We start from the raw sequence: 27,500 nt of genomic DNA, 5'->3' as shown, positions 1-27,500 counted from the left end.
TTCATTCTTTCCTTCCTCCTTTTCTCTTTTGTTTCTCTCCTTCCTTCCTTCTTTTCATTTCTTCCTTCATTCCTTCATTCTCTCCTCCCTTCTTTACTTCCTCCCTCCTTCTTTTCATTCCTTCTTTCCTTCTCTCCTTCCTTCCTTCCTCCCTTCCTCCTTCTTTTCATTCTTTCCCTCCTTTCTTTTCTTCTCTCCTTACTTCCTCCTTCTTTCCTTCTTTCCTTCTCTCCTTCATTCCTTCCATCCTTCCTCCTTCTTTTCATTCCTTCCTTCATTCCCTCCTCCCTTCTTTCCTTCCTTCCTTCCCCCTTCTTTTCTTTTTTCCTTCTCTCCTTCCTTCCTTCCATACATCCTTCTTCTTTTCATTCCTTCCTTCCCTCCCCTTCTTTCCTTATCTCCTACTTTCCTTCATTCCTCCTTCTTTTCATTCCTTCTCTTCTTCCTTCCTTCCTTCCTTCCTTCCTTCATTCATTCATTCCCTCCTCACTTCTTTTCATTCCTTCCTTCCTTCCCTCCTCCTTTCCTTCTCTCCTTCCCTCCTTCTTTTCATTCCTTTTCTTCTTTCCTTCATTCATTCCCTTCCTTCCATTCTTCCTCCTTCTTTTCATTCCTTCCTTCTCCTTGAAATCCAACTGGGATGCCTGTCTCTCCTAGAGAGAGGAAGGGGCTTCTTGAGACCCACCCCCCCAATTTCCCCCTCCCAATGTGTGTGTGTGCTGAGCCCTTCTCTTCCTGCCCCAAAGAGTCCCTGCCAAGAAAGGAAGGAGGAAAGAAAAGAAAAGAAAGGAGGAAAGAAAGAAAGGAGGGGAGGGGTCTGCATGCCTTTGGGTGTGTGTGTGTGTGTGTATTTGGGGGGGGGGATGTCACAGATGGGGGCCGCAGAGCGAGGGTCTTGGGCCGGGCAGCCAAGAAGCGCCTCTTAATGGAAGCCAGGTGTTTCCCAAGCAGGCCGGCGAAGGAGGAGAGCCGCCCTAAGACAAACATAGATCATAAGAATAGTAGTAATACATACATAAATATAATAATAATAATAATAATAATAATAATATATAAATATTATAATACCTATAATAATAATAATAATAATATAATATATAAATATAACATGATAATAATACATATAATGATAGTAATAATAATTAAGATATAATTAAAATATTTATTTATTTATTTATTGTGTCATAGAATCATAGAATCAAAGAGTTGGAAGAGACCTCATGGGCCATCCAGTCCAACCCCATTCTGCCAAGAAGCAGGAATATTGCATTCAAATCACCCCCGACAGATGGCCATCCAGCCTCTGCTTAAAAGCTTCCAAAGAAGGAGCCTCCACCACACTCCGGGGCAGAGAGTTCCACTGCTGAACGGCTCTCACCGTCAGGAAGTTCTTCCTAATGTTCAGATGGAATCTCCTCTCTTGTAGTTTGAAGCCATTGTTCCGAGTCCTAGTCTCCAAGGAAGCAGAAAACAAGCTTGCTCCCTCCTCCTCCCTGTGGCTTCCTCTCACATATTTATACATGGCTATCATATCTCCTCTCAGCCTTCTCTTCTTCAGGCTAAACATGCCCAGTTCCCCAAGCCGCTCATCAGCAACCATACCATTGTATTACAATTCTAACAGAGCAAAACAAACACAGATTAAAAAGGAAAAGGAGAAAAAAAAACACACAGATTTTGCAAACTTGGTAGTTGATTAAATGTCCTTTGACCAGTATCTGGCCACTTGGAGTGCCTCTGGTGTTGCCGCAAGAAGGTCCTCCATAGTGCATCATGTGGCAGGGCTCAGGGTGCATTGCAGCAGGTGGTCAGTGGTTTGCTCTTCTCCACACTCGCATGCCAAGGATTCCACTTTGTGGCCCCATTTCTTAAGATTGGCTCTGCATCTGGTGGTGCCAGAGCGCAGTCTGTTCAGCGCCTTCCAAGTCGCCCAGTCTTCTCTGTGCCCAGGAGGGAGTCTCTCATCTGGTATCACCCATGGATTGAGGTACTGGGTTTGGGCCTGCCACTTTTGGACTCTTGCTTGCTGGGGTGTTCCAGCAAGTGTCTCTGTAGATCTTAGAAAACTATGTCTGGATTCAAGTCATTGACATGCTGGCTGATACCCAAACAGGGGATGAGCTGGAGATGTCTCTGCCTTGGTCCTTTCACTATTGGCTGCTACTTCCCGGCTGATGTCAGGTGGTGCAATGTCGGCTAGGCAGTGTAATTTCTCCAGTGGTGTGGAGCGCAGACACCCTGTGATAATGCGGCATGTCTCATTAAGAGCCACATCTACTGTTTTAGTGTGGTGAGATGTGTTCCACACTGGGCATGCATATTCAGCAGCAGAGTAGCATAGTGCAAGGGCAGATGTCTTCACTGTGTCTGGTTGTGATCCCCAGGTTGTGCCAGTCAGCTTTCATATGATATTGTTTCTAGCGCCCACTTTTTGCTTGATGTTCAGGCAGTGCTTCTTGTAGGTCAGAGCACGGTCCAGAGTGACTCCCAGGTATTTGGGTGCGCTGCAATGCTCCAGTGGGATTCCTTCCCAGGTAATAATCCTCAGAGCTTGGGATGCTTGTCTGTTCTTAAGGTGAAATGTCTGTGTTTTAGATGGATTAGGGATCAGCTGGTTTTCCCTGTAATAGGCAGTAAGAGCACCTAGCTTCGGAGAGCTTCTGTTCAACCGTCTCAAAGCTCCCTGCTTGAATGGTGATGGCACGATCATCAGCATAGATGAAGCTCTCTGTCCCTTCTGGCAGTGGCTGGTCATTTGTGTAGATGTTGAACATGGATGGAGCAAGCACGCTCCCCTGAGGCAGGCCGTTCTTCTGTTTCCGCCATCTGCTTCTCAGGCCCTGGAACTCAACAAAAAAGCTCCTGTTTGGTAGCAGGTTTCCTATGAGGCGGGTGAGGTGGTCGTCCTTTGTGATACTACACATTTTTCTCAGGAGGAGGCATTGGTGGTTCACAGTCTCATAGGCTGTGGACAGGTCTATGAAGACAGCTCCTGTGATCTGCTGCCTTTCAAAGCCATCTTCTATGTGCTGGGTCAGGTTCAGCACTTGCGATGTGCAGCTTCTGCCTTTCCTGAAGCCAGCTTGCTGTGGGATCAGACATGGGTCTATTTTTTCCGTAATTCTATGCAAAATAATACTAATAATACTGCATTGAGTCGCCTGTTTGGGCTGAAAAATGCGGTATAGAAATAAAGCAAATAAATAATAAATAATATAATGGTAATATAAAATACATATATAATGATAACAAAATAATAGAATAATAAAATAAAACAATAAAATAATAAAACAATAAAATAATAATAATAATGCATGTACAATAAATAATAATACAATACAAATATAATAATACACATAATACTAATATAATAGTAATATAAAATACATATATAATGATAATAAAATAATAGGATAATAAAATAAAATAATAAAATAGAATAATAATAATGCATATACAATAAATAATAATACAATACTAATATAATAATATACATAATACTAATATAATAGTAATATAAAATACGTATAAAATGATTATAAAATAATAGTAATAATAATGTGAATACAATAAAAATTAATACAATACTAATATAATAATATAGATATAACACTAATATAATATAATGGTAATATAAAAATACATATAAATGAAAATAAAATAATAGTATTAATAATGTAAATATCACAATAAATAATATAATACTGATAAAATAATCAATAAATTAGTAATATAAATATAAATATAATAAATATTAATATAGAATACCAATATAATAATAGTTATAATATAAACATTATAATCAATATAAAATGATAATAGTAATATAATAATAGACATAATAATAGTAATATAATAATAATAAATATAAAAATGATTATATGCATACTAATATAATAATAGTAATAATGTAAACATTATAATAAATATAAAAATGACAGTAACAGTACTAATCAAATAATAATAATAATAATAATAATAATAATAATATAATTTATTTCTTTTTCTCCGCACTCGCATGTCGTGGACTCCACTTTGTGGCCCATTTCTTAAGACTGGCTCTGCATCTCGTGGTATTCAGCGCCTTCCAAGCTTCCCAGTCTCTCATCCGGCATCAGCCACTGGGTTTGAGCCTGCCACTTTTGGACTCTTGCTTGCTGAGGTGTTTCTGCAAGTATCTCTGTAGATCTAAGAAAGCTATTTCAATATTTGAAGCAGTGGCTAGCTGGCTGATATCCGAACAGAGGATGGGCTGGGAAGGTCACTGCCTTGGTCCTTTCATTGAACTTAGGACTCCCCCAAAATACCATTAAAAAGCCCATAAAGGGACATTTAGTAGAATGTTATTACATGTGTTCTTTCTCAACTGCAATACCAGCAGCGGCCACCAGAAGGCGCAAAGAGCGCACTTTCCCTTTAAGACAGAAGTTTTCAAAAGTTTTTAAAAGTTGGGCTTTTTAAAAAGAGGATAATAATAATAATAATAATAATAATAATAATAATAATAATAATAAAAACAGGTAACCTTTTGGGGGACCTAAAAATAAAATATAATAATAACACATCAATCAATAATATAAATATAATAAAATTTTATTATATTATTAATATCAATTAATAATATAATAAAAACAAGAATTAATAATATAATAAAATAATCATATCAATATAATAATAACAATAATAATAATAAACACCGAGACTTCTTTTTGGACATAAAAATAAAATATAATAATAATACATCCATCGATAATATAGTAATCTAGTAATAAGGATAAATTAATAATATAATAAAAAATAATCATATCCAAATAATAATAATAATAATAATAAACAAGGAGCTTTCTTTTTGGATATAAAATATAATAATACATCAACCAATAATATAGTAATATCAATTAACAACATAATAAAAACAACATAATAATAAAATAAATTAATAATATAATAAAATAATCATATCTAAATAATAATAATAATAATAATAATAATAATATCAGAGAATCTTCTTTTGGACCCTGAATAATAAAAGTATAATAATAATAATAATAATAATAATAATACATCAATTAATAATATAATAAAAACACCAATATCATAATAGCAATAAAATTATGATATAATAAAAATAATCCATATAATAATAATAATAATAATAATAATATCAGAGAACCTTCTTTTGGGCCCTGAAAAATAAAATAAAATAAAAATAATAATAATAATCAATTAATAATATAATAAAAACACCAATATCATAATAGCAATAAATTAATAATATAATAATATAATATAATAATAATATCCATACAATAGTAGTACTAGTAATAGTAATAATAATAATAATAATAATAATATATAATATATAATAGGAAACCTTCTTTTTGGGGCCTAAAACAATAAAGTATAATAATAATACATCAATCAATAATGTATTAATATAGTAATATAATAATAACAATAATAATAATAATAATAATAATATAAAAGTGAACTTTCTTTTACAGCCTAAAAAGTAAAGTATAGTAATAATTCATCAGTCAACAATATAATATTACACACACACAAATACACAATATTTTAATACATTTTGAATATGAAATAAAAATAATGTATTATATATAACATTTATACACACAATATTTTAATGTATTTTAAACAGAAAATAAAATGAATTAATAATAGAATGAAAACAACAATATCAACAATATAATAGCAATAAAAAACAGAAAATAAAATGAATTAATAATAGAATGAAAACAACATCAACAATATAATAGCAATAAATAATATAATAAAAATAATCATATCCATATTATATCCATAAGAATGAATTATTAACAGAACATCATCCAATAATATAATAAAAAAATCAGATCAACTGCAATATATATCAATAATGAATTAATACAAATTTAATAATATAAATATAATATAAAATTAATAAAAAATAATAAATTAATACAATAACCAATGATAAAATAACTTGGTAAAAAAATCATAACACTGGAAGCTGTAATAATAATAATAATAATAATAATAATAATAATGTAATATTATTATTAGGGGGGCTCTAGAGCAGGCCTGGGCCAACTTGGGCCCTCCAGGTGTTTTGGACTCCAACTCCCACAATTCCTAACAGCCTACCGGCTGTTAGGAATTGTGGGAGTTGGAGTCCAAAACACCTGGAGGGCCCAAGTTGGCCCAGGCCTGCTCTAGAGGTCATCTAGTCCACCCCCCTTCATTCTGCCAGGCAGGGAGAGCACCACCAAATCCCTCTGTGCAGAGGCTGGCTCTGTTTCAGGGCTGACCTGTCATTGGGGGGGGGGGGGGTCTCCCTTGAAAGCCTTGGGGATGCCCGCCCCTTGGCCAGAAGGAGGAGGAGGAGGAAGAAGAGGAGGAGGAGGAGGAGGGAAGGCAGGGCCCGCCCGAGTTCAGCTCGGGGTCAGGCCGAGTTCGCGGCCCGGACGCGGCAGAAGACTGCGAAGGAGGCTCCCGAGCAGAGCAGCACAACCCGAAGGCAGGGAAAGAAGGAGCCAGAGGCATGCGCGTCCACGCGGACCTCGCCTGCTGCCTGGCCCCCCCCTCAGGACCCCCGGGTGAGCACGGGCACCGGGAGAGGAGGGGGGCGGGTGGGTTGGCTGGCTGGCTGCTTGGTTGGGGGGCTCCCCTCTGGAGGCAGGCGCCCCAAAGTTTGCTCCACACTTTCGCTCCACTTTGCTTCAAACTCTGCTCCAAACTTTTGCCAAACTTTTCCCGAAACATCGCTAGACTTTCTCCCAAACTTTGACCAAACTTTGCACGAAACTTTCGCCAAACATTCCCCCAAACTTTCACTAAACTTCCCCCAAACTTTGCTCCAAACTTTGGTTAAACTTTCCCTCAAACTTTGACCAAACTTTGGCTAAACTTTCTCCCAAACTTTGCTCCAAACTTTCGCTAAACTTTCCTCCAAACTTTTCCCTAAACTTTGCTCAAACCTTTCCCCAAACTTTGCTAAACTTTTCCCCAAACTTTGCTCCAAACTTTGACCAAACTTTTCCCCAAACTTTGGCTAAACTTTTCCCCAAACTTTCCCCAGAACTTTAGCTAAACTTCCCCCCAAACTTTGCTCCAAACTTTGACCAAACTTTGCCCCAAACTTTGCTAAACGTTTCCGCAAACTTTGCTCTGAACCTTTCCCCAAACTTTGCTAAACTTTCCTTTGCTCCAAACTTTTCCACAAACTTTGCTCCAAACTTTAGCTAAACTTTCCTCCAAACTTTGCTCTTGACTTTGCCCAAACTGTTCCCTATACTTTGCTCTAACCTTTCCCCAAACTTTGCTCCAAACCTTGCTAAACCTTTTCCCAAAACTTCACTCCAAACTTTGCCCTAACTTTTGCTAAACTCTGCTCCAAACTTTTCCCCAAACTTTACTCTAAATTTTAGCCAAACTTCGTCCTAAAATGTTTCCCCAAACTTTGCTCCAAACTTTTCCTCAATCCTTGCTAAACTTTGCTCCAAATTTCACCTTAAACTTTGCTCCAATTTATGCTAAACGTTTCCCCAAACTTTGCCCTAAACTTTTGCCAAACTTTGCCCCAAACTTTTGCCAAACTTTGCCCCAAACTTTGCTAAACGTTTCCGCAAACTTTGCTCTGAATCTTTCCCCAAACTTTGCTAAACTTTCCTTCAAACTTTGCTCCAAACCTTCCCCAAACTTTGCTCCAAACTTTTTCCCAAACTTTGTTGAACTTTCCTTCAAACTTTGCTCCAAACCTTCCCAAACTTTGCTAAACTTTTCTCCAAACTTTGCACTCCCTTTTGCCCCAACCGCTCTTTTCCATCATGCCTTTCCTTCGACCCCAGATCCCAACCAAACCCCTTTTTTCATGTATTCTCCCCTTCTTGGAGACCTTGACACCCCTCTTCCCTCTAATTATGATTGTCATTTATATTATTTGTGACACCCCCCCCCCCCCAAAAAAAAGCTCTTCCTCCAACCAGGGCAGAATCCCTTCCTTGCTCAGTCCATTCCTTGCAATGGGTTGATGATGATGATGATTCCCACCAAAAAAAGACCTGGAAGGATTGGGGGGCGTTTCTTGGGACCCTCAAAACCCTCTCTCTGGAATCCAGGGCGTGGCTGGTCTTTTTCCTGGGAAGGGAAGTGGGGTGCGTCAAGGGGACCCCCTTCTTACCTTTGGGGATTGACTGACTTCCCATTGGAAAGGCCATCCAGGTGTGTGGGGACCCTTGGAGACCCCTCCCCAAAAGGGGACCCAGGTGTGAGAGGGAGTTTGGAGGGAGGGAGGGAGGGGGGCAGGAGCCGTGACGTCACAGCTTGGCCCCAATGGTGCCCAAAGCCCCCTCCTCCCTCCTCTCCTGCTTCTTCTTCTTCTCCTTCTTCTCCTCCTCCTCTTTTCCTTCCCCCTCCTTCTATAAGGGGGCAAAGCTTGGAAGGGAAGCCGGCCAGAAGCGAAAGGAAGAAGAGAGGAAATAAAGGCACCCAGGGAGGGGATTTGCCCCGCTTTCGTCGCGTTGGAACCGGTGCGTTTGGACGCGCGGCGGTTTGGAAACACTCCTCCTTCTGCTGCTCTTTTCCTTCCTTGCTTCAAGCCTTTTCCTTTCCTTTTGCTTTTGGGAGGAAGGGAGGGAGGAAAAGACCCCAATTTCCAGAAGGGAGGGAGGAAAAGACCCCAATTTCCAGAAGGAAGCGCCCCACAAAAAGCAAAACAACTTGGGTTTCCTCTTGGGCGCCTTTTACGCACGGGTTTCTTTCCGACCCCTTTTCTTCTCTTCCCCAAACTCTTCCTCTTCCTTCCTTCGGCGTTTCCTTCTTCCTCTCTCCTCTCCTTCCACCCCTCCAGAAAGGAAAGGGTGGCACCCCGAGATTGGCAAGACAAGGGACCCCCAAAGTGGATAGGAAGAGAGGGGAGAAAGAGCCCTTTTTTGGGGAACTTCCCCAACTTCGCCGCTTTTGACGCACAGAGGTTTGGTTTGGTTTTGACGCGCGGCTTGGGCTTCTTCCTCTCCCTTCCCCAGCCTTTTCCCCTTCCCTCTTTCCTTTCCTTTTCCCCTTCCCAATTTGGGGAGGGTCCCACCTTTCTGAAGAGACCCCCAAACCTGAAAAGAGGGGCTCCATCCCTTGTTGAAGAGGCTCCTTTCAAAGTCCGGAGAACTTTTACGCACGGCGCTTTTACGCACAGCTTGGCTCTCCTCCTCCTCTTCCTCCTTTCTCTCTCTCTCTTTTTCTATTTGTCCCCCCTTTAAAAATGTCCCAGCTTTGGCAAGGGACACCCCTAAAAAACCCCCAACTTAGGACGCCAAAAACAGCGGGGCAGACCCCCAACTTTGTCCCACCGCAAGAGGTTTTTGCGCATTTCCTTTCCAGGCTCTTCTCCTTTTCTCTCTCTCTTTTTGTCTTCCACTTTTCCTCCCCTTAACTCTTCTCCTTTCCTTTTTTTCTTCCTATCCATCTATCATTGGGAAGGGAACCCCCAAACTGGGAGGGAAGCCCCCACTTTTGACCTGTTTTGTACAGAGTTTTGTATGCTTTGCTTCCTGACGCTTCTCCCTTTCGGTCCAAACTTTGCCCAAACCCCAACTTGGAGAGATAAGAGACCCCCGATTCCTCTCTCTCAAGATGACAGAGACCCTCAATTCTTATAGAAGGATGAGATGACAGAGACCCCCAGTTCCTCTCTTGTAGACGCATGAGATGAGAGACCCCCAATTCTTATAGACCCCCAATTCCTCTCTCGTACATGCACGAGAAGACCCAATTCTTCTCTCTTGAGAAGACAGAGACCCCCGATACCTCTCTTTTGTAGATGCATGAGATGACAGAGACCCCCAATCCCTCTCTCTCGAGATGACAGAGACCCCCGATTCTTACAGAGGCATGAGATGAGAGACCCCTAATTCATCTCTCTTGCAGAAGCATGAGATGACTGAGACCCCCGATTCCCCTCTTGTAGACACATGAGACAACACAGACCCCAATTCTTCTATTGTAGAAGCATGCAATGACAGAGACCCCCAATCCCTCTCTCTTGAAATGGCAGAGACCCCCTGATTCTTCTCTTGTGGATGCATGAGATGACAGAGACCCCCGATTCCTCTCTCCTGAGACAAGAGAGGCCCTCGATTCCTCTCTTGTAGATGTATGAGGAGTCCCCCGATTCCTCTCTCTTGTAGACGCATGAGATGAAAGAGACCCCCAATCCCTCTCTCTTGAGATGACAGAGACCCCCCCATTCTTCTCTTGTGAACGCACAAGATGACAGAGACCCCTGATTCCTCTCTCTTGTAGATGCACGGGACGTCAGAGACCCCCAATTCCTCTCTCCTGAGACAAGAGAGGCTCCCGATTCCTCTTAGATGTACAAGGAGACCCCCGATTCCTCTCTCTTGCAGACACATGAGATGACAGAGACCCCTGATTCTTCTCTTGTGGATGCATGAGACGACAGAGACCCCCGATTCCTCTCTTTTGTAGATGCCTGAGATGACAAAGACCCCCGATTCCTCTCTTGTAGACGCATAAGATAGAGACCCCCGATTCCTCTCTCTTGTAGATGCATGAGATGAAAGAGACCCCCGATTCCTCTCTCTTGTAGATGCATAAGATGACAAAGACCCCCGATTCCTCTCTTGTAGGTGTATGAGAAGACAGAGACCCCCAATTCCTCTCTCCTGAGACAACAGAGACCCCCGATTCCTCTCTTTTGTAGATGCATGAGATGATAGAGACCCCCGATTCCTCTCTTTTGTAGATGCATGAGATGATAGAGACCCCCGATTCCTCTCTCCGGAGACATCAGAGGCCCCTGATTCCTCTCTTGTAGACACATGAGAAGACAGAGACCCCAATTCCTCTCTCTCTTAAGATGACAGAGACCCCTGATTTCTCTCTCTTGCAGACGAACGAGATGACAGAGACCCCCAATTTCTTTCATGTGGATGCATGAGATGACAGAAACCCCCGAATTCCTCTCTTGTAGGCGTATGAGAAAACAGAGACCCCCAATTCCTCTATCCTGAGACAAGACACCCCCAATTCCTCTCTTGTAGACACATGAGAAGACAGAGACCCCCGATTCCTCTCTCTTGTAGAAGCATGAGATGACAGACTCCCAATTTCTCTCTTGTAGTCGCATGAGAAGACGGAGACCCCCCATTCCTCTCTCCTGAGACAACAGAGACCCCTGATTACTCTCTCTTGTAGACACATGAGATGACAGAGACTCTTGAGATGACAGAAACCCTTGATTCTAATAGAAGCATGAGAAGACAGAGACCCCCAGTTCCTCTCTTGTAGACGCATGAGATGAGAGGTCCCCGATTCTTGTAGAAGCATGAGATAAGAGACCCCTGATTCCTCTCTTGTAGATGCTTGAGAAGATCCCCGATTTTCCTCTCTCTTGAGATTCCTCTCTCTTGTAGAAGAAGCATGGATTTCTTTCCCACACAGACTTCTACGCATCCCTTTCCTCCCTTTCGCTCTCTGCTTGTCTTCCAGAAGACAAGACCCCCACCCAAACAGAGAGGCTTGGAGATGCGACCCCAGACTCATTGACTCCCCAATGTTTTTGTGCATTAACTTATTGAACGATGGCCTCCTTTGAGGCACAGTTTGGACGCTTCCCTTCCCGATGCTTCTCCTTGTCTCTATTTTTCTTATTTACTCATCTCCAGGAAGGGTTCCCCAATTGAGATCTGACCCACCAATTTCACCCTGTTCTAGACTTTGGTTCATGTTTGCGTAAGGCTTTTGAAAAATGCCTTGAATTCCTGGACTCTTCTCTCTCTTTTGACCCACCCATGACCAGAAATTGGGTGGGACGGGACCCCAAGTTTGCCCCACCACCGGCCTTCTTCTACCAACTGGGTTCTCTATCTAATGCTTCCGTCTCTTTTCCGATCCACTCACAGTCCCCAACTTTGCCTGATCCTAGATGTTTACCAAGTGTTGAGGCTCAGCGTCTTGGCAGTGAAACTACTACCGGTTGTAGGAGAAGGAGGAGTGATGTTGAGTCAATGGCTTCTTGGTCGCATTGAATGTTGACGCTCCTCTCTTTGGTCCCTTGCAGGCGCCGCCATGTTGGAAGCCCCTTCCTCCTCGCCGCCCTCGCCGCCTCCGCCTCTTCCTCCCCCGGAATCCCCTCCGCACGCCAGGCAACTCCTGCTCCAACTCAACGCTCAGCGGACCAAGGGCTTCCTGTGCGACGTGGTGGTGGTGGTCCAGAACGCGCTCTTCCGGGCCCACAAGAACGTCCTGGCGGCCAGCAGCGCCTACCTGAAGGCCTTGGTGGTCCACGACAACCTGGTCAACCTGGACCAGGAGATGGTCAGCCCGCCCGTCTTCCGTGCCGTCCTGGACTTCATCTACACCGGTCGCCTGGGAGGGACTGACTCCCACGAAGGGCCGCCGTCGGAAGAGCCCTCCTTAGGGGCCATCTTGGCCGCTGCAAGCTACCTCCAGATCCCGGATTTGGTGGCCCTTTGCAAGAAGAAGCTCAAACGTTCAGGGAAGTACTTCCCCCTGCGAGGAAACGGCAACGGGGGTGGCATTTACTCGCCGTTGGGCAAGCTGGCCAGAGGTCTCCGGGCCGCCACGCCAGTCATCCAGAGCTGCTTTGGGCGGCCCGGCGATGGAGGCAACCCCTTGAGCACCCATTGCGCCGAACTGTACGCCGCGTCGCAGGCTGGGCTCCTTTGCGCCCCTTTGTGCGGGTTGGATCTCTCCAAAAAGAGCCCCAACGGCCAGCTGGGTCCTCCTCTTCCTCCGGTGCCGCCGTCCTCTCAGGCTCGCCTGAGGTCGACAATAGAAGCCCCCCCAAACCCTCCATTGCACGAGGAGCCGCCTCAGGTCCCGCAGCCGCCCTTCCACCATCATCCTCCGCCGCATCCTCTCCTCCATCATCCTCACATCGGCACCGAGGCGGCTATCTTGGAGCCTTCGAACCGGCCCGAACTAGGCCCGGACTTTATTTACCGCTGGATGAAGCACGAACCGTTGAGTTACGTGGAGGAGGAGGAGGAGGAAGGCCAGAGGAGGACGAAGGAAGGCGAGAAGGAAGCCTCCCCTTCGCCGACGAGGCCGTTCGTGGATGGGGAAAGGAATTCGGTCACGGCCGAGAACGAGAAGAGCAGCAGCGAAATGGAAGAGGAAGAAGAGGATGATGAAGAGGAAGAGAGCGCCGGGAGCAGCGGAGGGGGCCCGTCTCCCAGCCTGGAGCGCTTTCTGGGCTACGGAGACTCGGCCGAAGGCTTCGGAGGGGACAATTTGTACGTCTGCATCCCTTGCGGGAAAGGCTTCCCGTCTTCGGAGGAGCTCAATGCGCACGTGGAGGCTCACAACGAGGAGGAGGAGGCGCTGGAGAAATCGGTGCCGGCGCCGGCTCCTCCGATGTCGGCGCCGCCTTCGGCTCCGGCGGACCTCTTGCGGCCGTACCGGTGCAATTCGTGCGAGAAGGCTTACAAGGACCCGGCCACGCTCCGGCAACATGAGAAGACTCACTGGCTGACCCGGCCGTACCCGTGCTCCATCTGCGGCAAGAAGTTCACGCAGCGCGGCACCATGACGCGCCACATGCGCAGCCACCTCGGCCTCAAGCCCTTCGCCTGCGAAGCCTGCGGCATGCGCTTCACCCGCCAGTACCGCCTCACCGAGCACATGCGCATCCACTCCGGGGAGAAGCCTTACGAGTGCCGCGTCTGCGGAGGGAAGTTCGCCCAGCAGCGCAACCTCCTCAGCCACATGAAGATGCACGCCGCTGCCGCCGCCGCAGCCGCCGCCCAAAGCGTGACGCCCGAAGCTCTCCGCTTAGGCTTCTCCCCCGAAGGGCCGCATCACCCGCTTCTCGCCGATCCGAAGACGGCCTTGCAAGGGTTGTATCTCGGCCTCGGGCCGGACAAAGCGGCCCAAATTTTGGCCCAAAGCGCGGCCCTCAGCCAAATGAACCACGAGGGATCCCTCTCCGGGCCGCGGGGCTTGGAGCGCTTCTCGCCTCCTTGACGGCGGTGGGGCGCCAGCATGCGGACCCTCTTTGCAATGGACCAAAGAGCCCCCCACCCCCTCACTGAGCCTGGGTACAGAAGGGGACCGCTTTGGCCAGCTTTGCCATGGACGCCGAAATTGGGGTCTCCTTCACTCCCCTAAATAGACCTGTTTGAATAAGGAAAGAGGGGTCTCGCTGGGCCAAACACTTTGACTAAGGCTTTGGTGGAGACCCCACCCCAAAAAGGGGCCTAATTAAAGATGGGGGACCTCTTTCGCCTTTGGGTATGGAAGAGAGCCCTCTCGGTGGTCCGAGACCCCCGAAAAAGGGACCTTGTTGGACGATTGGAGCCTTGCCGAGAGCTAGACGTCCACTTTGGCCACTCTTCAATGGGCAAAGAGGCTTTGACAGAGCCCCCTCCCCTCAAAAAAGGATTCACTTTGGGGTCTTTGTTGAGCCAGACCCCTTTGCCTATGGTGGGCAACATGTCCTTCCCCAAAGGATCCAAGTTGACAACTTTGGTTGTTTTTACTATGGACGCAAATGGGCAAAGCCCTCAACGGAGACCCCCCCCCCCCAATATAGACCTGACGGCAAACGGACCGGACCCTCCTTCAATGGGCAAAGGACCTCCTTGGAAGACTCAGCCTTCTCGCTGAGCCGGACCCAAAGGTAGACAGAAAAAATTGTGTGCAATATGCCCAGCTTTTTGGACTGCAAGTCCCATCGCTCCCAGTCAGTAAGGGATTGTGGGAGTGGCAGTCCCAGAAATAGATGTGTGTGCGTGCGGGGGTAACAATCAAAACAGAGCAAACCTTGGAGTCTCTTTTGGTAATTTTTATTTTTCGGGGAGGGGGAAAGCAATATATTGGACGGGAAGGGGTCCCCCAAAGGCCGTCTAGTCCAACCCTTTAACCTCACATTGGGCATTTTTGGGGGACCCCGCTTCTTCTGAGCCTATTTTTTGCAATGTGAAAAAGTACGTGACCGTCCGGAAAAGAAAGTGTGTTTGTGGGTCTGTTTTGTGCAGATTGTGGCCTTCTTTTTGACTTTTTTTCCCTTCGAAGCCAAAGATATGTTTTTGGGGTGTTATGTATTTTGGGGGGCGGGGACGTGTGATGCGTGCTTGTTGTTTCTCCTCCTTTGGACAAAGACAAAACACTCCCTGTTTGTCCGCTCAAACCAAAGCTGGGGGTCCTTCTTGCCCAGTTGGGAACCCCATAAGCAGAGGCGATTTGGGGGTCCCAACAGGGCGAGAAAGACCCCCAAACACCAGTGAATATCGGGGGACAGACGCCTCTCTCTCTCGATTAAAAAAGCCATTGAACCCAAGGGGGAAAAAAAATAAACAACCCAAATGTGAAGCTTGCCCCCCGTTCTTTTGTTTTGCACACCCCCCAAAACTGAGCCAGCAGCCCACTCCCCATTTTGCAAGACACAGCGGGCTCTTTGCCCCCCCCAAAACACCCCCCTCCCCAAAAGCTGTGTTTCTCTGGTTGCATTTCGTTTTCTGTACAGATATTTTTTCTATCACTCCCTTCTTTTTTTATACCGGAACGAAAGGCAATAAATGTTCTTTTCTTTCAAGCACCAAAAAGGCCTCGAGAGTCCATTTGTTTTTGGGGTGAAACGTTATTCCATAGGAAGAAGGAAGATGGGGATGATGGGGAATGTGATCCTGTAGAAAGGAAGATGGGGACGATGGGGAATGTTATCCCATTGGAAGGAAGATGGGGACAATGGGAATGTTATCCCATAGGAAGGAAGATGGGGAATGTTATCGCATAGGAAGAAGGCGGGGATGATGGGGAATGTTATCCCATAGGAAGACAGGGACGATGGGGACTGCTATCCCATAGGAAGACAGGAATGATGGGGAATGTTATCCCATAGGAAGATGGGCACGATGGGGAACGTTATCCCATAGGAAGACGGGGACAATGGGGAATGATATTCCATAGGAAGAAGGAAGATGGGGACGATGGGGAATATTATCCCATAGGAAGACAGGGACGATGGGGACTGCTATCCCATAGGAAGATGGGGATGATGGGGAATGTTATCCCATTGGAAGACAGGGATGATGGGGAATGTTATCCCATAGGAAGGAAGACAGGGACGATGGGGAATGTTATCCCATAGGAAGATGGGGATGATGGGGAATGTTATCCCATTGGAAGACTGGGACGATGGGGAATGTTATCCCATTGGAAGACAGGGATGATGGGGAATGTTATCCCATAGGAAGGAAGACGGGGACGATGGGGAATGTTATCCCATAGGAAGATGGGGACTATGGGGAATGTTATCCCATAGGAAGACAGCGACGATGGGGAATGATATGCCATAGGAAGACAGGGATGATGGGGAATGATATCCCATAGGAAGATGGGGATGATGGGGAATGTTATCCCATTGGAAGACAGGGATGATGGGGAATGTTATCCCATTGGAAGACAGGGATGATGGGGAATGTTATCCCATAGGAAGGAAGACGGGGACGATGGGGAATGTTATCCCATAGGAAGATGGGGACTATGGGGAATGTTATCCCATAGGAAGACAGGGACGATGGGGAAAGTTATCCCATAGGAAGATGGGGACGATGGAGAATGTTATCCCATAGGAAGACAGGAATGATGGAGAATGTTATCCCATAGGAAGATGGGGGTGATGGGCAACATTATCCCATAAGGTGGGGATGATGGGGAATGTCCTACCTCTCTCTTTCCACTTTGCCTTGTGGGGACTCTGGGTGTGGATGATGGGGGTTAGAGTGCCGTGAAACCGAGAAGGAAAGCTTGTTGGACTGCAACGCCCATGATCCTGCGTCAGTCCACATCTCCCTGGGAAATAAGACAGGGATGATGAGGAATGTCCTCCCTCCCTCTTTCCACTTTGCCTTTTGGGGACTCTGGGCCAGGACGATGGAAGTTAGAGTGCCACCAAATTGGGATGGAAGGAAAGCCTGTTGGACTGCGACGCCCATGAACCTGTGTCAGTCCGCGTCCATACGGAAAATAAGGCCGGGGATGATGGGAACTGTCAGTATTCTTTCAACCGGATGGGGACTTCAATTCAGAGAAATACAAGGATTTTTTAAGATGGATAGAGTGAGTGTCCCCCCACTTTGGAATGGGGGTGTCCCCTTCCCTTTTAAGAGACCCCCCCCCCCAAACTTACCCTTTTTCCTTTCCGGATGGACAGAGAACAACGGCTTTGCGAGGAGGGTCTGTCTTGGCTAAAAAGTCTTTATTAAGGAAAGCAACGCAGCAACGACGACAACGACAACAACAAATAATAACGAAAGTCACAAGCCATCCAACCCAACGCAGGGCCACCTTCTGGAGGAAGACCCCTACCCAACTCAAACGGGGGACGGAAGCCCCCCGACATTACTTTTCCGGCGTTCCGAATCAGCATCTCTTTTGGGGGGACGTTTCAATCAGAAGCCAAGGAGTCGAGCCCCAATTCGAAAGTCGCTTTTTTGGGACGGGGGTTTACAAACCATCTTCGGATCCCCCTCCCACCCCGAAAAAAACCCCCTAATATTATACCATTCCTTCCTTCTCCTTTATCTGAGCTTCTTGTAGCCCCCCTAAAACGACGAACCCCCCCTATTAATCCCACCCAATCTCCCATTAAGACCCCCTTCCCTCCCACCCCGCAAAAAAAGCCCCAAATATGAGCACACAATCCCCACCTTTATGGATATGGAGGAAGGATGATGGGTGTTGTGGTATATTTTGGGGAGGGGAAAGATAAGGGAGTTGTGTACATTTTTTTGGGGAGGGGATGTAAATAAACAAAGTGATGGAGGAGATGATGATGGGGATCGAAGGTGAGGATAGTCACCCAGGTGTCAATCAAATTGGAGGAATATAGCGCTAGAATAAGCCTACCTCGAAGGGTTGTTGGGGGGGGGGGGGTTGTACGGGAAACAACAAAAGAGGCGGGACTTCCTGGACGGCACTTAAAGGGGCCCCTACATTCCCAACACTAGGATAAATCTAATGGGGATGATCATCCAACCAAATGGTGGAATATAGCACTAAAATAAGCCCACCTTGCATGGTTGTAGGATTTTGTACAGGGAAACAAAAAAGAGGCGGGACTTCCTGGATGGCACTTAAAGGGCCCCTACATTCTCAACACTAGGATAAACCTAATGGGGATGATCATCCAATCTAATGGAAGAATATAGTGCTAGAATAAGCCTACCTCGAAGGGTTGTGGGGGGGGGGGGGGGCTTGTATGGGGAAACTAAAAAGAGGCGGGACTTCCTGGATTGCACTTAAAGGGCCCTTACATTCTCAACACTAGGATAAATCTAATGGGGACGATCATCCCGCCAATATAGCGTTAAAAGAAGCCTACCTCGCAGGGTTGTTTGGGAGATTTTGTAGGGGAAACCAAAAAAGAGGCGGGACTTCCTGGATGGCACTTAAAGGGCCCCTACAGTCCCAACTCTAGGGTAAACCTAATGGGGATGAAGATGATGTCACTTAAATGGGGGATGATGGGGGATCACAATATCCATCTAATGGGGGAATACAGTGCTAGAAAAAGCCTACCTCGCAGGGGGTGTTTGTAGGGTTAGCCAAAAAGAGGCGGGACTTCCTGGACAGCACTTAAAGGGCCCCCTACATTCCCAACACTAGGAAAAACCTAATGGGGACATCCATCCCAATCTAATGGGGGAATATAGCGCTAGAATAAGCCTACCTCGCAGGGTTGTTTGGGGGTTTTTATAGGGGAAGCCAAGAAGAGGCGGGACTTCCTGGACGGCACTTAATTCCCAACACTTAATTCCCTACAATCCCAACACTAGGATAAATCTAATGGGGACGATCATCCAACCGAATGGTGGAATATAGCACTAAAATAAGCCTACCTCGCAGGGTTGTTTGTAGGGTTTTGTACAGGAAACCAAAAAGAGGCGGGACTTCCTGTATGGCATTTAAAGGGCCCCTACAGTCCCAACTCTAGGGTAAACATAATGGGGATGAAGGTGATGCCATTTAAATGGAGATGATGGAGGAATAATAGAAAAAGGTGACAATCTAAAGGAAGAATATAGTGCTAGAATAAAGCCTACCTTGCAGGGTTGTTTGTAGGGTTTCGTAGGGGTAAGCCAAAAAGAGGCGGGACTTCCTGGATGACTCTTAAAGGGCCCCTATAGTCCCAACTCTAGGGTAAACCTAATGGGGACGCCCATCCCAATCTAATGGGGGAATATAAGCCTACCTGGCAGGGTTGTTTGGGTTTTTTTATAGGCGGGACTTCCTGGATGACACTTAAAGGGCCCCTACAGTCCCAACTCTAGGATAAAGCTAATGGGGATGATCACCCTACCTTGCAGGGTTGTTTGTAGGGTTTTATAGGGGAAGCCAAAAAGAGGCGGGACTTCCTGGATGACACTTAAAGGGGCCCTACAGTCCCAAACTCTAAAATAAATCTAATGGGGAAATATAGCGCTACAATAAGCCTACCTCGCAGGGTTGTTTGGGGTTTTCTATACGGGAAACCAAAAAGAGGCGGGACTTCCTGGACTGCACTTAAAGGGACCCCTACATTCCCAACTCTGGGATCAATCTAATGGGGATGATGGGGGATCAGAGATGACAATATCAACGTAATGGGAGAATACGGTGCTGGAGTAAGTGCTAGATCAAGCCTACCTCGCAGGGTTGTTTGTGGGGTTTGACAGGGGAAACCAAAAAGAGGCGGGGCTTCCCGGAGGGCCCCCAAAGGGCCCCGACATTCCCGACTCGAGGAGCAAGAGGGAGTCAAAGCCCCCCTCCCTTGAAACGCAGTTTCCCAGAACGACGACGACAACCTTCCGATGCGGGCCCCATTGCACCCGCTACCTCTCTCTCTCTCTCTTTCTCTCTCTCTCTCTCTCGCACCCACAGCAACGGCCATTTTGGTGGGCTTTATTGTTTGTGGGACGGACCTCGGGGCGCAGCGGCCGGGTTGGCGTTGTTGGCGCTCGGCCCCTTTGGTTGGCGGCAAGGAGCTGCGCAGGCAGAGCTTCCTCCCCGGCCTCTGCGGGGGTCTCGAAGCTGCCCAAGAAAGGGGGTCTCGGCTGCCCTCGCTCAGCCCTCTTGGGCCCACCGCAGGAAGGTGGGGATGTCCCGGACGGGGACGTTGCGGGTCAAGGCCTTGACGCGGAGGTTGCGGTCGTCGGTCAGCAGGACCACTTCGCGCAGGAGGCGGATGGGGTCGTCTGGGAGGAAGAAGAGGAGGAGGAAGATTGGCCTGTGTCCATCTGGATCCTTCCATTACCCCCCCCCCCCCCGCCTTGTTAGGAACCAGAGGCTGTCAGGCCCCATCCGCCGCTAATCCCCCAAAGCGTAAACACCGCCCTCCGTCCAGATGACAACTTAAGCCCCAGGGAATCTGGGGAAGAGGAGGAGGACCCAGACAACGGGCGGCCATACAAAAGGGGGGGGGGGTCTTTGGTGCGGAACCCCCCCGAGGGACACACCTTTGTTGACGGGCATGAAGTCCTTGGCCTTGTCCTTGCAGTAATGGAGGCAGCAGGAGAGGATCAGGTCGTCGTTGTTGCCCTGGAGGGAGAGAGGGAAGAGAGTGAAGGGCGAGGAAGAGGAAGAGGGGGCGGGAGGAAGGAGAGGGGGGAAAGAAGGAAGGAGAAGGGAAGGAAGTAGGACGGGAGAAGGGAAAGAGAGGAAGGAAGGGAGATGAGGAAGAGAGAACAGAAGGAAGGACAGAAAGGAGGAGGAAGAAAGGAAAGAAAGGACAGAAAGAGAGGGAAGGGAAGGGAAGGAAGGAAGTGAGGAAGGAAGGAAGGAAGGGGGACAGAGAGAATAGAAGGAAGGCCAGAGAGGAAGGAAGGATGGGAAGGAGGGAGGGAGGGAGATGAGAGAGAGGGAATAGAAGGAAGGAAGGATAGAGAGAAGGAGAGAGGAAGAAGAGAAGGAAAGAAATGACAGAAAGGAGGGAAGGGAAGGAAGGAGGGAAGTAGGGAAAGGGGAAGGAGGAAATGAGAGGGGGAGGAAGGAAGGAAGGGAGGGAGGAAAGAGAGGAAGAAAGAGGGAAGGAAGGAGGGTGAAGTGAAAGAGGGGAAGGAAGGGACATGAGAAAGAGAGAACGGAAGGAAGGAAGGACAGAGAGAAGGAGAGAGGGAGGAAGAAGACAGGGAGGGAAGAAGGAAAGAAAGAAAGGGAAGAAAGGGGGAAGGGAAGTAAGAAGTTGGGAAAGGGGAGAGAGGAAAGGAGCAAGAAGGAAGGAAGGAAGGTAAGGAGGAGAGGTGGGAGAGAGCAAATAGACGGGAGGAAGGAAGCAGGAAGGAAGGATGGAAGGTAAGGAGGAGAAAAAGAAAGAAAAAAGAAAGGGGTAGGAAGGAAGAAGTGAAAGAGAGCAATGAAGGACAAAATGCGGAAGGAAGGGAGGGAGAGAGGAAGGAAGCAAGGTGAGAAAGGAAAGCAGGAAAAGGAGGAAAGAAAGGAAGGACAGAAAGGGGGAGGGGAAGGAAGAAGGGAAAGGGGAGGGAGGAAAGGAGAAGGGTAAAAAGGGGAAGGAAGAAGGGAGACAGTGGGAGGAAGGAAGGGGAGAAAGGGGAGAAGAGGAAGGGAGGAAATGAGAGGGTGAGGAAGGAAAGAAGGGAGAGAGGTGAGAAAGAGAGAATAGATGGAAGGCCAGAGAGGAAGGAAGGAAAAAGAAAGGAAGGGGGAAGAGAGGGAGGGGGAAGGAAAGAAAGAACAGAAAGGGGAGAGGGGAACGAAGAAGAGAAAGAGGAGAGAGAGGAAGGAAGAGAGGAAGGGAGGGAGGTGAGAAAGAGAGAATAGACGGAAGGCTAGAGAGGAAGGAAGAAGAAAGGAAGGAGAAAGAGAGAGCGGAAGGAAAGGAAAAAAGGAGGGAAAGGGGAAGGGAGGAAGGTGAGAAAGAGAGAATAGAGAGGAAGAAAGGAAGTGAGAGGGGGGAGAAGAGAGGGAGGAAGGGAGGAAAGGAAGGAAGGAAGCGTCTCTGGGGTGTTTTCCTGTCTTTGGGCGAGATCCCTTCCGCGGCGGGACCCACCTGCTGCTGCTGGGAGAGGTCTTCGGAGCGGAAGGCAATGGACTCGAGCTCGTTGCCGCGACTGGTCAGTGCCCGGAGGTAGCTGTCCCTGCGCTCAAAGCGAGCCTCCAGGAAGTCCACCGCCTTGCGGGCCCGGTCCTGGAGTAGCCGGCCGTAGCCCCCTGCCCGCGGCTCCCCTTCCGAGGGGCCCTTGGCCAAGCCGTCCAGCTCATTGATCACTATGGGACACAAGAGAGAGATAGATGAAACAACATCCAGCTCATTGATCACTATGGGACAAGAGAGAGAGAGAGAGAGAGAGAGATGAAACAACATCCCTTAAGGAGCCCTTGGGATGGTCTAGATGACCTTTGGGATCCCCTTCTCAACTCTTCCTTGGGAGAGGCATCTTTAGTTCAGTGTCCCTGTATTCGTACAACAGGGTCGGACTAGGTGGCCTTTGGAGTCCCCCCTCCAAATCTTGTCAACATTGGCCTTTTCGGCTGCCAACAATAGCATTTGTAGTTCCCAAAGTAAGGTGGAAAGATAAAACCGAAACCTATGATATAAAGACTCCCCTCCGCTGGGAGATTTTTAAGCAGTCTGGATGGACATCTGTCAGGAGGGATTAGATAGTGCTTCCCAGCAATGGGGTTGGACTAGACGACCGTTGGAGGTCCCTTCCCAGCCCTAATAGAAGGAATAATATTCCGGGACGACATCCATTTGCTCTGAGGCCAGACCCAGTTGGTTTAGGAAAAGGAGAGCATTCCTTTGGGATGGAAAATACAGTTTCTATTTGTCATTTGTCCTGTTTTTTTTTGCTACTGGCTTTGAATCCCGCTTTAAGAGACGGAAACAGGATATCAATAATACTAATCATAGCCATCGTCAATAGACATAAGAGCTGTCGTCATCAATATCACCATCAATGGAAATAATAATAAAATTAGCCATCATCATCATCATCACCAGCCATAATAATAATAATAATAATAATAATAATAATAATAGCCATCATCATCATTACTGGAAATAATAATAATCATCATCATCATTATCATGGCCATCATCAATGGACGTAAGAGCCATCATCATCAATATCACCATGAATGGAAATAATAATAAAATTAGCTATCATCGGCCATAATAACAACAACAACAACAACAACAACAATAGCCAGCATCATCATTACTGGAAATAATCATCATCATCATCATCATCATAGCCATCATCAATAGACATAAGAGCCATCATCATCATGGAAATAATAATAAATTCATTATTATCCATGGAAATAATAATAAATTCACTACCACCATCATCATCATTGACCATAATAATAATAGCCACTATCATAATCATCACTGGAAATAGCAACAACAACAACAACAACAACAGCTGTCTTCACCATCAGTGCATATGATCATCATGATCAATGGAAATAATAATAATAACGACAACAATAATCATCACTACCATCATTGGAAATAATAATAATAATAATAATAATAATAATGGCTGTCATCACCATCAATGCATACTATCATCATCATCAATGGAAATAATGGAAATAATAATAATAACGACCAATAATAATCACTACCATCATTGGAAATAATAATAATAATAATAATAATAATAATAATAATGGCTGTCATCACCATCAATGCATACTATCATCATCATCAATGGAAATAATGGAAATAATAATAATAACGACCAATAATAATCACTACCATCATTGGAAATAATAATAATAATAATAATAATAATGGCTGTCATCACCATCAATGCATACTATCATCATCATCAATGGAAATAATGGAAATAATAATAATAACGACCAATAATAATCACTACCATCATTGGAAATAATAATAATAATAATAATAATAATAATAATAATGGCTGTCATCACCATCAATGCATACTATCATCATCATCAATGGAAATAATGGAAATAATAATAATAACGACCAATAATAATCACTACAATCATTGGAAATAATAATAATAATAATAATAATGGAAATAATAATAATAATAATAATAATAATGATAATGGCTGTCATCACCATCTATGCATATGATCATCTTCATCAATGGAAATAATAATCATAATGGAAATAATAATAACAATAATTATCACCACCATCACTGGAAATAATAACAATGGAAATAATAATAATAATAATAATAATAATGATGATGGCTGTCATCACCGTCAATGCAGATCATCATAATCATCAATGGATAATAATAATAATTATTTCCAATAATAATAATGGAAATAATCATCATCATCATCACCACCATCACTGGAAATAATAATAATGGAAATAATAATAATAATAATAATAATAATAATAATGATGATGGCTGTCATCACCGTCAATGCAGATCATCATAATCATCAATGGATAATAATAATAATTATTATTTCCAATAATAATAATGGAAATAATAATCATCATCATCACCACCATCACTGGAAATAATAATAATGGAAATAATGGAAATAATGGAAATAATAATAATAATAATAATAATAATAATAATAATGATGGCTGTCATCACCGTCAATGCAGATCATCATGATCATCAATGGATAATTATTATTATTATTATTATTTCCAATAATAATAATGGAAATAATAATCATCATCATCACCACCATCACTGGAAATAATAATAATGGAAATAATGGAAATAATGGAAATAATAATAATAATAATGATGGCTGTCATCACCGTCAATGCAGATCATCATGATCATCAATGGATAATTATTATTATTATTATTATTTCCAATAATAATAATGGAAATAATAATCATCATCATCACCACCATCACTGGAAATAAATAAATAAATAAATAATAATAATTGTCATCATCATCAATGCATATCATCATTGTTGTTATCATCATCATCATCGGAAATAATAATGATAATAATAGCCCTCATCACCATATCGTCATCATCAATGGAAATAATAATAACCACCATCATCGTGACCATCAATGGAAATAATAATAATGATAGCCCTCATCATCATCAATGGACATCACCAATATCATCATCCTATTGATGGTGATGAATATCTCACTCCCGTCTCTTAAAACTCTAAGCCGCACTCAAAACAGGAAAAATGACAAATGTAAGTCTTATTATTATTATTATTAATATTATTATTATCATGATTATTCTATCTGCTGGTGCCTCCTTGCGCTCGCTAGCGAGATGGTTAATCTTGTTTGGTCCTTCCAGCCAAAAACAAAACGCTGAGATCAAGTGGGAAGAATGCACCCCTCCCTCTGAGGGCGTGCGAAGAGTGTGCGAAGGCGAGTGTGCAAGGAAAGGGGGGGGGGTCCCAACCCCCTCACCCCACCCTCTGGGTTTTTGGGAGTCTCATCGCTGACCAGAGAAAGCCTGGCATCGCAACCCGTTCCCCTTCCATCCGCTTCCAAGCCAAACACAGCCGCCTTCAAAGGGGGGAAGAGGAGCCTTGTTTGCGCTCCCGCTCAGCAGAGGCCGGGTCACGGGTTCGAGGATTCGGAGGGGAATAATGTCGGAGAAGAGCCAAAGAAGACTTCAAGCCCCCCCCCCCCCCCCACACTCTCAAAACCCTAGCATTAACCCTTAGTATCTCCACCCTCCAAGTAGTTCTCCCTATTTAGGAACTGGATGGCCATCTGTTGGGAGGGATCAGACTGTGCCTAGCAGAAGGACTGGATGGCCTTTGGGGGTCCCTTTGAACTCTAGGATTCAATAATAATAATATTGTAATGCTATCTTCCTGCTTGGACTGGATGGCCTTTGGGGGTCCCTTCCAACTCTAGGATTCAATAATAATAATACTAATACTACTAATAATAATGTAATGCTATCTTCCTGCTTGGGAGATTTGACTATATAGCCTTTGGGGGTCCCTTTGAACTCTAGGATTCAATAATAATAATAATAATAATGTAATGCTATCTTCCTGCCTGGCAGGTTGGACTGGATGGCCTTTGGGGGGGCCGTCCAACTCTAGGATTCAATAATAATAAAATTAATACTACTATTACCAATAATAATAATAATAATAATAATAATAATGTAATGCTATCTTCTTGCTTGGCCAGTTGGACTAGATGGTCTTTGTGGGTCCCTTCCAACTCTAGGACTCAATAATAATAATATTAATACTACTACTACCAATAATAATAATAATAATAATAATAATAATAATAATAATAATGACATAATGCTATCTTCTTGCTTGGCAGGTTGGACTGGATGGCCTTTGGGGACCCCTTCCAAAGATTCATTAATAATAACAATAATACTAATATTACTACTAATAATGTAATGCTATCTTCCTGCTTGGACTGGATGGCCTTTGGGGGCCCCTTCCAACTCTAAGATTCAATAATAATAATAATAATAATAATAATAGTAATAATGTAATGCTATCTTCTTGCTTGGCTAGTTGGACTGGATGGCCTTTGGGGGTCCCTACCAACTCTAGGATTCAATAATAATAATAACAACAACAACAACAACAACACGCTTGGGAAGTGTTCGACTTGTGATTTTGTGATATGAAATCCAGCATATAGATCTCGTTTGCTGTGACATACTGTGCTTTAGTGTCAATAATAATAATAATAATAATAATAATAATAATAATAATAATGTAATGGTATATGAGAAATTATGGTCTGAAAGCGTGATTCCAGAAACCCGGTTGTTGTTGTGGCGGCCACAAACTCAACTGGATTGTTTGAGACTCGATGATGGGATGACGAGAGCCGAATGTGCTGGAGGAGGACGTCCTTCCCGCAGAAACGAAGCTTTTTGTGCAGTTGAATAAACTTTTCCCCATGTTTTTATGATCGACCCAATTAGGAAATGACATTTATAACCCAGTGTCACGGAGTGTAATAATAATCATAGATAATAATGGATAATAATGAGAGCGGTGTCTCTTTGCCTGGCCGGAGAGGGTGAGTCTGGATGGCCTTTGGGGGTCCCTTGCCTGGCGAGATGGGCCCGCCGTGCCCCTGCCGATGGGACGCAGGCCAAGGCAGGCCCTTGACCCCCATTCCTGGGAGGGAGCCATGGGATCTGTGCCTCCGCGAGGCAAGGCATGCCGGACCACCCAGCGGCAGGCAGGGCCGATCTGCCAGGGCGAGGAGCCTGTTTACCAATAACAGGAACCAGCTTTGGCCTCCTGCTCCGGCGGCGGCTTTATAAGGACACAAAAAAAGGGAGCGCCGGGGCGGAGGGCGGCCAGAGAGAACATCCCAGCGTGGGGAGGGATCTCTCAAGGCCATCCAAGTCTTCCGCCGGGGAGAAAAGACACCATTCGATCCCTCCTGACAGATGGCTGGTCATCCGGAGGACCGAGGGAACATTCTGAAGTTCTACTCTCAACACATAAACTTGGTGATGCAACAGGAATCTCTCATGTCCCTGCACGAGAAAGCTGGAGCTGACAGACAGGAACT

The 27,500-nt window shown here is 45.3% G+C and overlaps 2 protein-coding genes across 3 annotated transcripts in view; one reads left to right on the top strand and one right to left on the bottom strand.

Moving 5' to 3' along the window:
* The first annotated feature begins 6,489 nt into the window (after positions 1-6,489).
* HIC1 (HIC ZBTB transcriptional repressor 1) lies at positions 6,490-14,562 on the top strand. 2 transcript variants are annotated; one of them, XM_060756762.2, is made up of 2 exons: positions 6,490-6,596; positions 12,074-14,562. In XM_060756762.2, exons 1-2 carry the CDS (start codon positions 6,542-6,544, stop codon positions 13,999-14,001), a joined length of 1,983 nt encoding a protein of 660 aa, XP_060612745.2. In that variant the 5' UTR covers positions 6,490-6,541; the 3' UTR covers positions 14,002-14,562. The 2 variants fall into 2 exon arrangements, with proteins under 2 accessions (XP_060612745.2, XP_060612746.2); XM_060756763.2 differs by lacking the exon at positions 6,490-6,596 and adding an exon at positions 8,321-8,528.
* A 3,660-nt stretch (positions 14,563-18,222) lies between these two features.
* SMG6 (SMG6 nonsense mediated mRNA decay factor) overlaps positions 18,223-27,500 on the bottom strand; it is a 108,937-nt gene continuing 99,659 nt past the window's right edge. The window contains exons 17-19 of the mRNA XM_060756764.2: positions 22,025-22,242; positions 20,475-20,556; positions 18,223-20,213 (exon numbers count right to left, since the gene is read on the bottom strand). Of these exons, the coding sequence (XP_060612747.2) occupies positions 20,083-20,213; positions 20,475-20,556; positions 22,025-22,242 (431 nt within the window). The 3' untranslated portion in view covers positions 18,223-20,082. The remainder of the gene's footprint in view (positions 20,214-20,474; positions 20,557-22,024; positions 22,243-27,500) is intronic.

Source organism: Anolis sagrei, chromosome 11 (assembly GCF_037176765.1).
Source record: "Anolis sagrei isolate rAnoSag1 chromosome 11, rAnoSag1.mat, whole genome shotgun sequence".
NCBI lineage: Eukaryota > Metazoa > Chordata > Lepidosauria > Squamata > Dactyloidae > Anolis > Anolis sagrei.
This window is presented reverse-complemented; position numbering and strand designations above follow the sequence as displayed.

Excerpts from the sequence above, each read along its gene's own strand:
- HIC1 (XM_060756762.2), top strand. The coding sequence starts at position 6,542 with ATGCGCGTCCACGCGGACCTCGCCTGCTGCCTGGCCCCCCCCTCAGGA. Across the intron at positions 6,597-12,073 it reads CCCCCCCTCAGGACCCCCGG|GCGCCGCCATGTTGGAAGCC; the intron begins GTGAGCACGGGC and ends GGTCCCTTGCAG.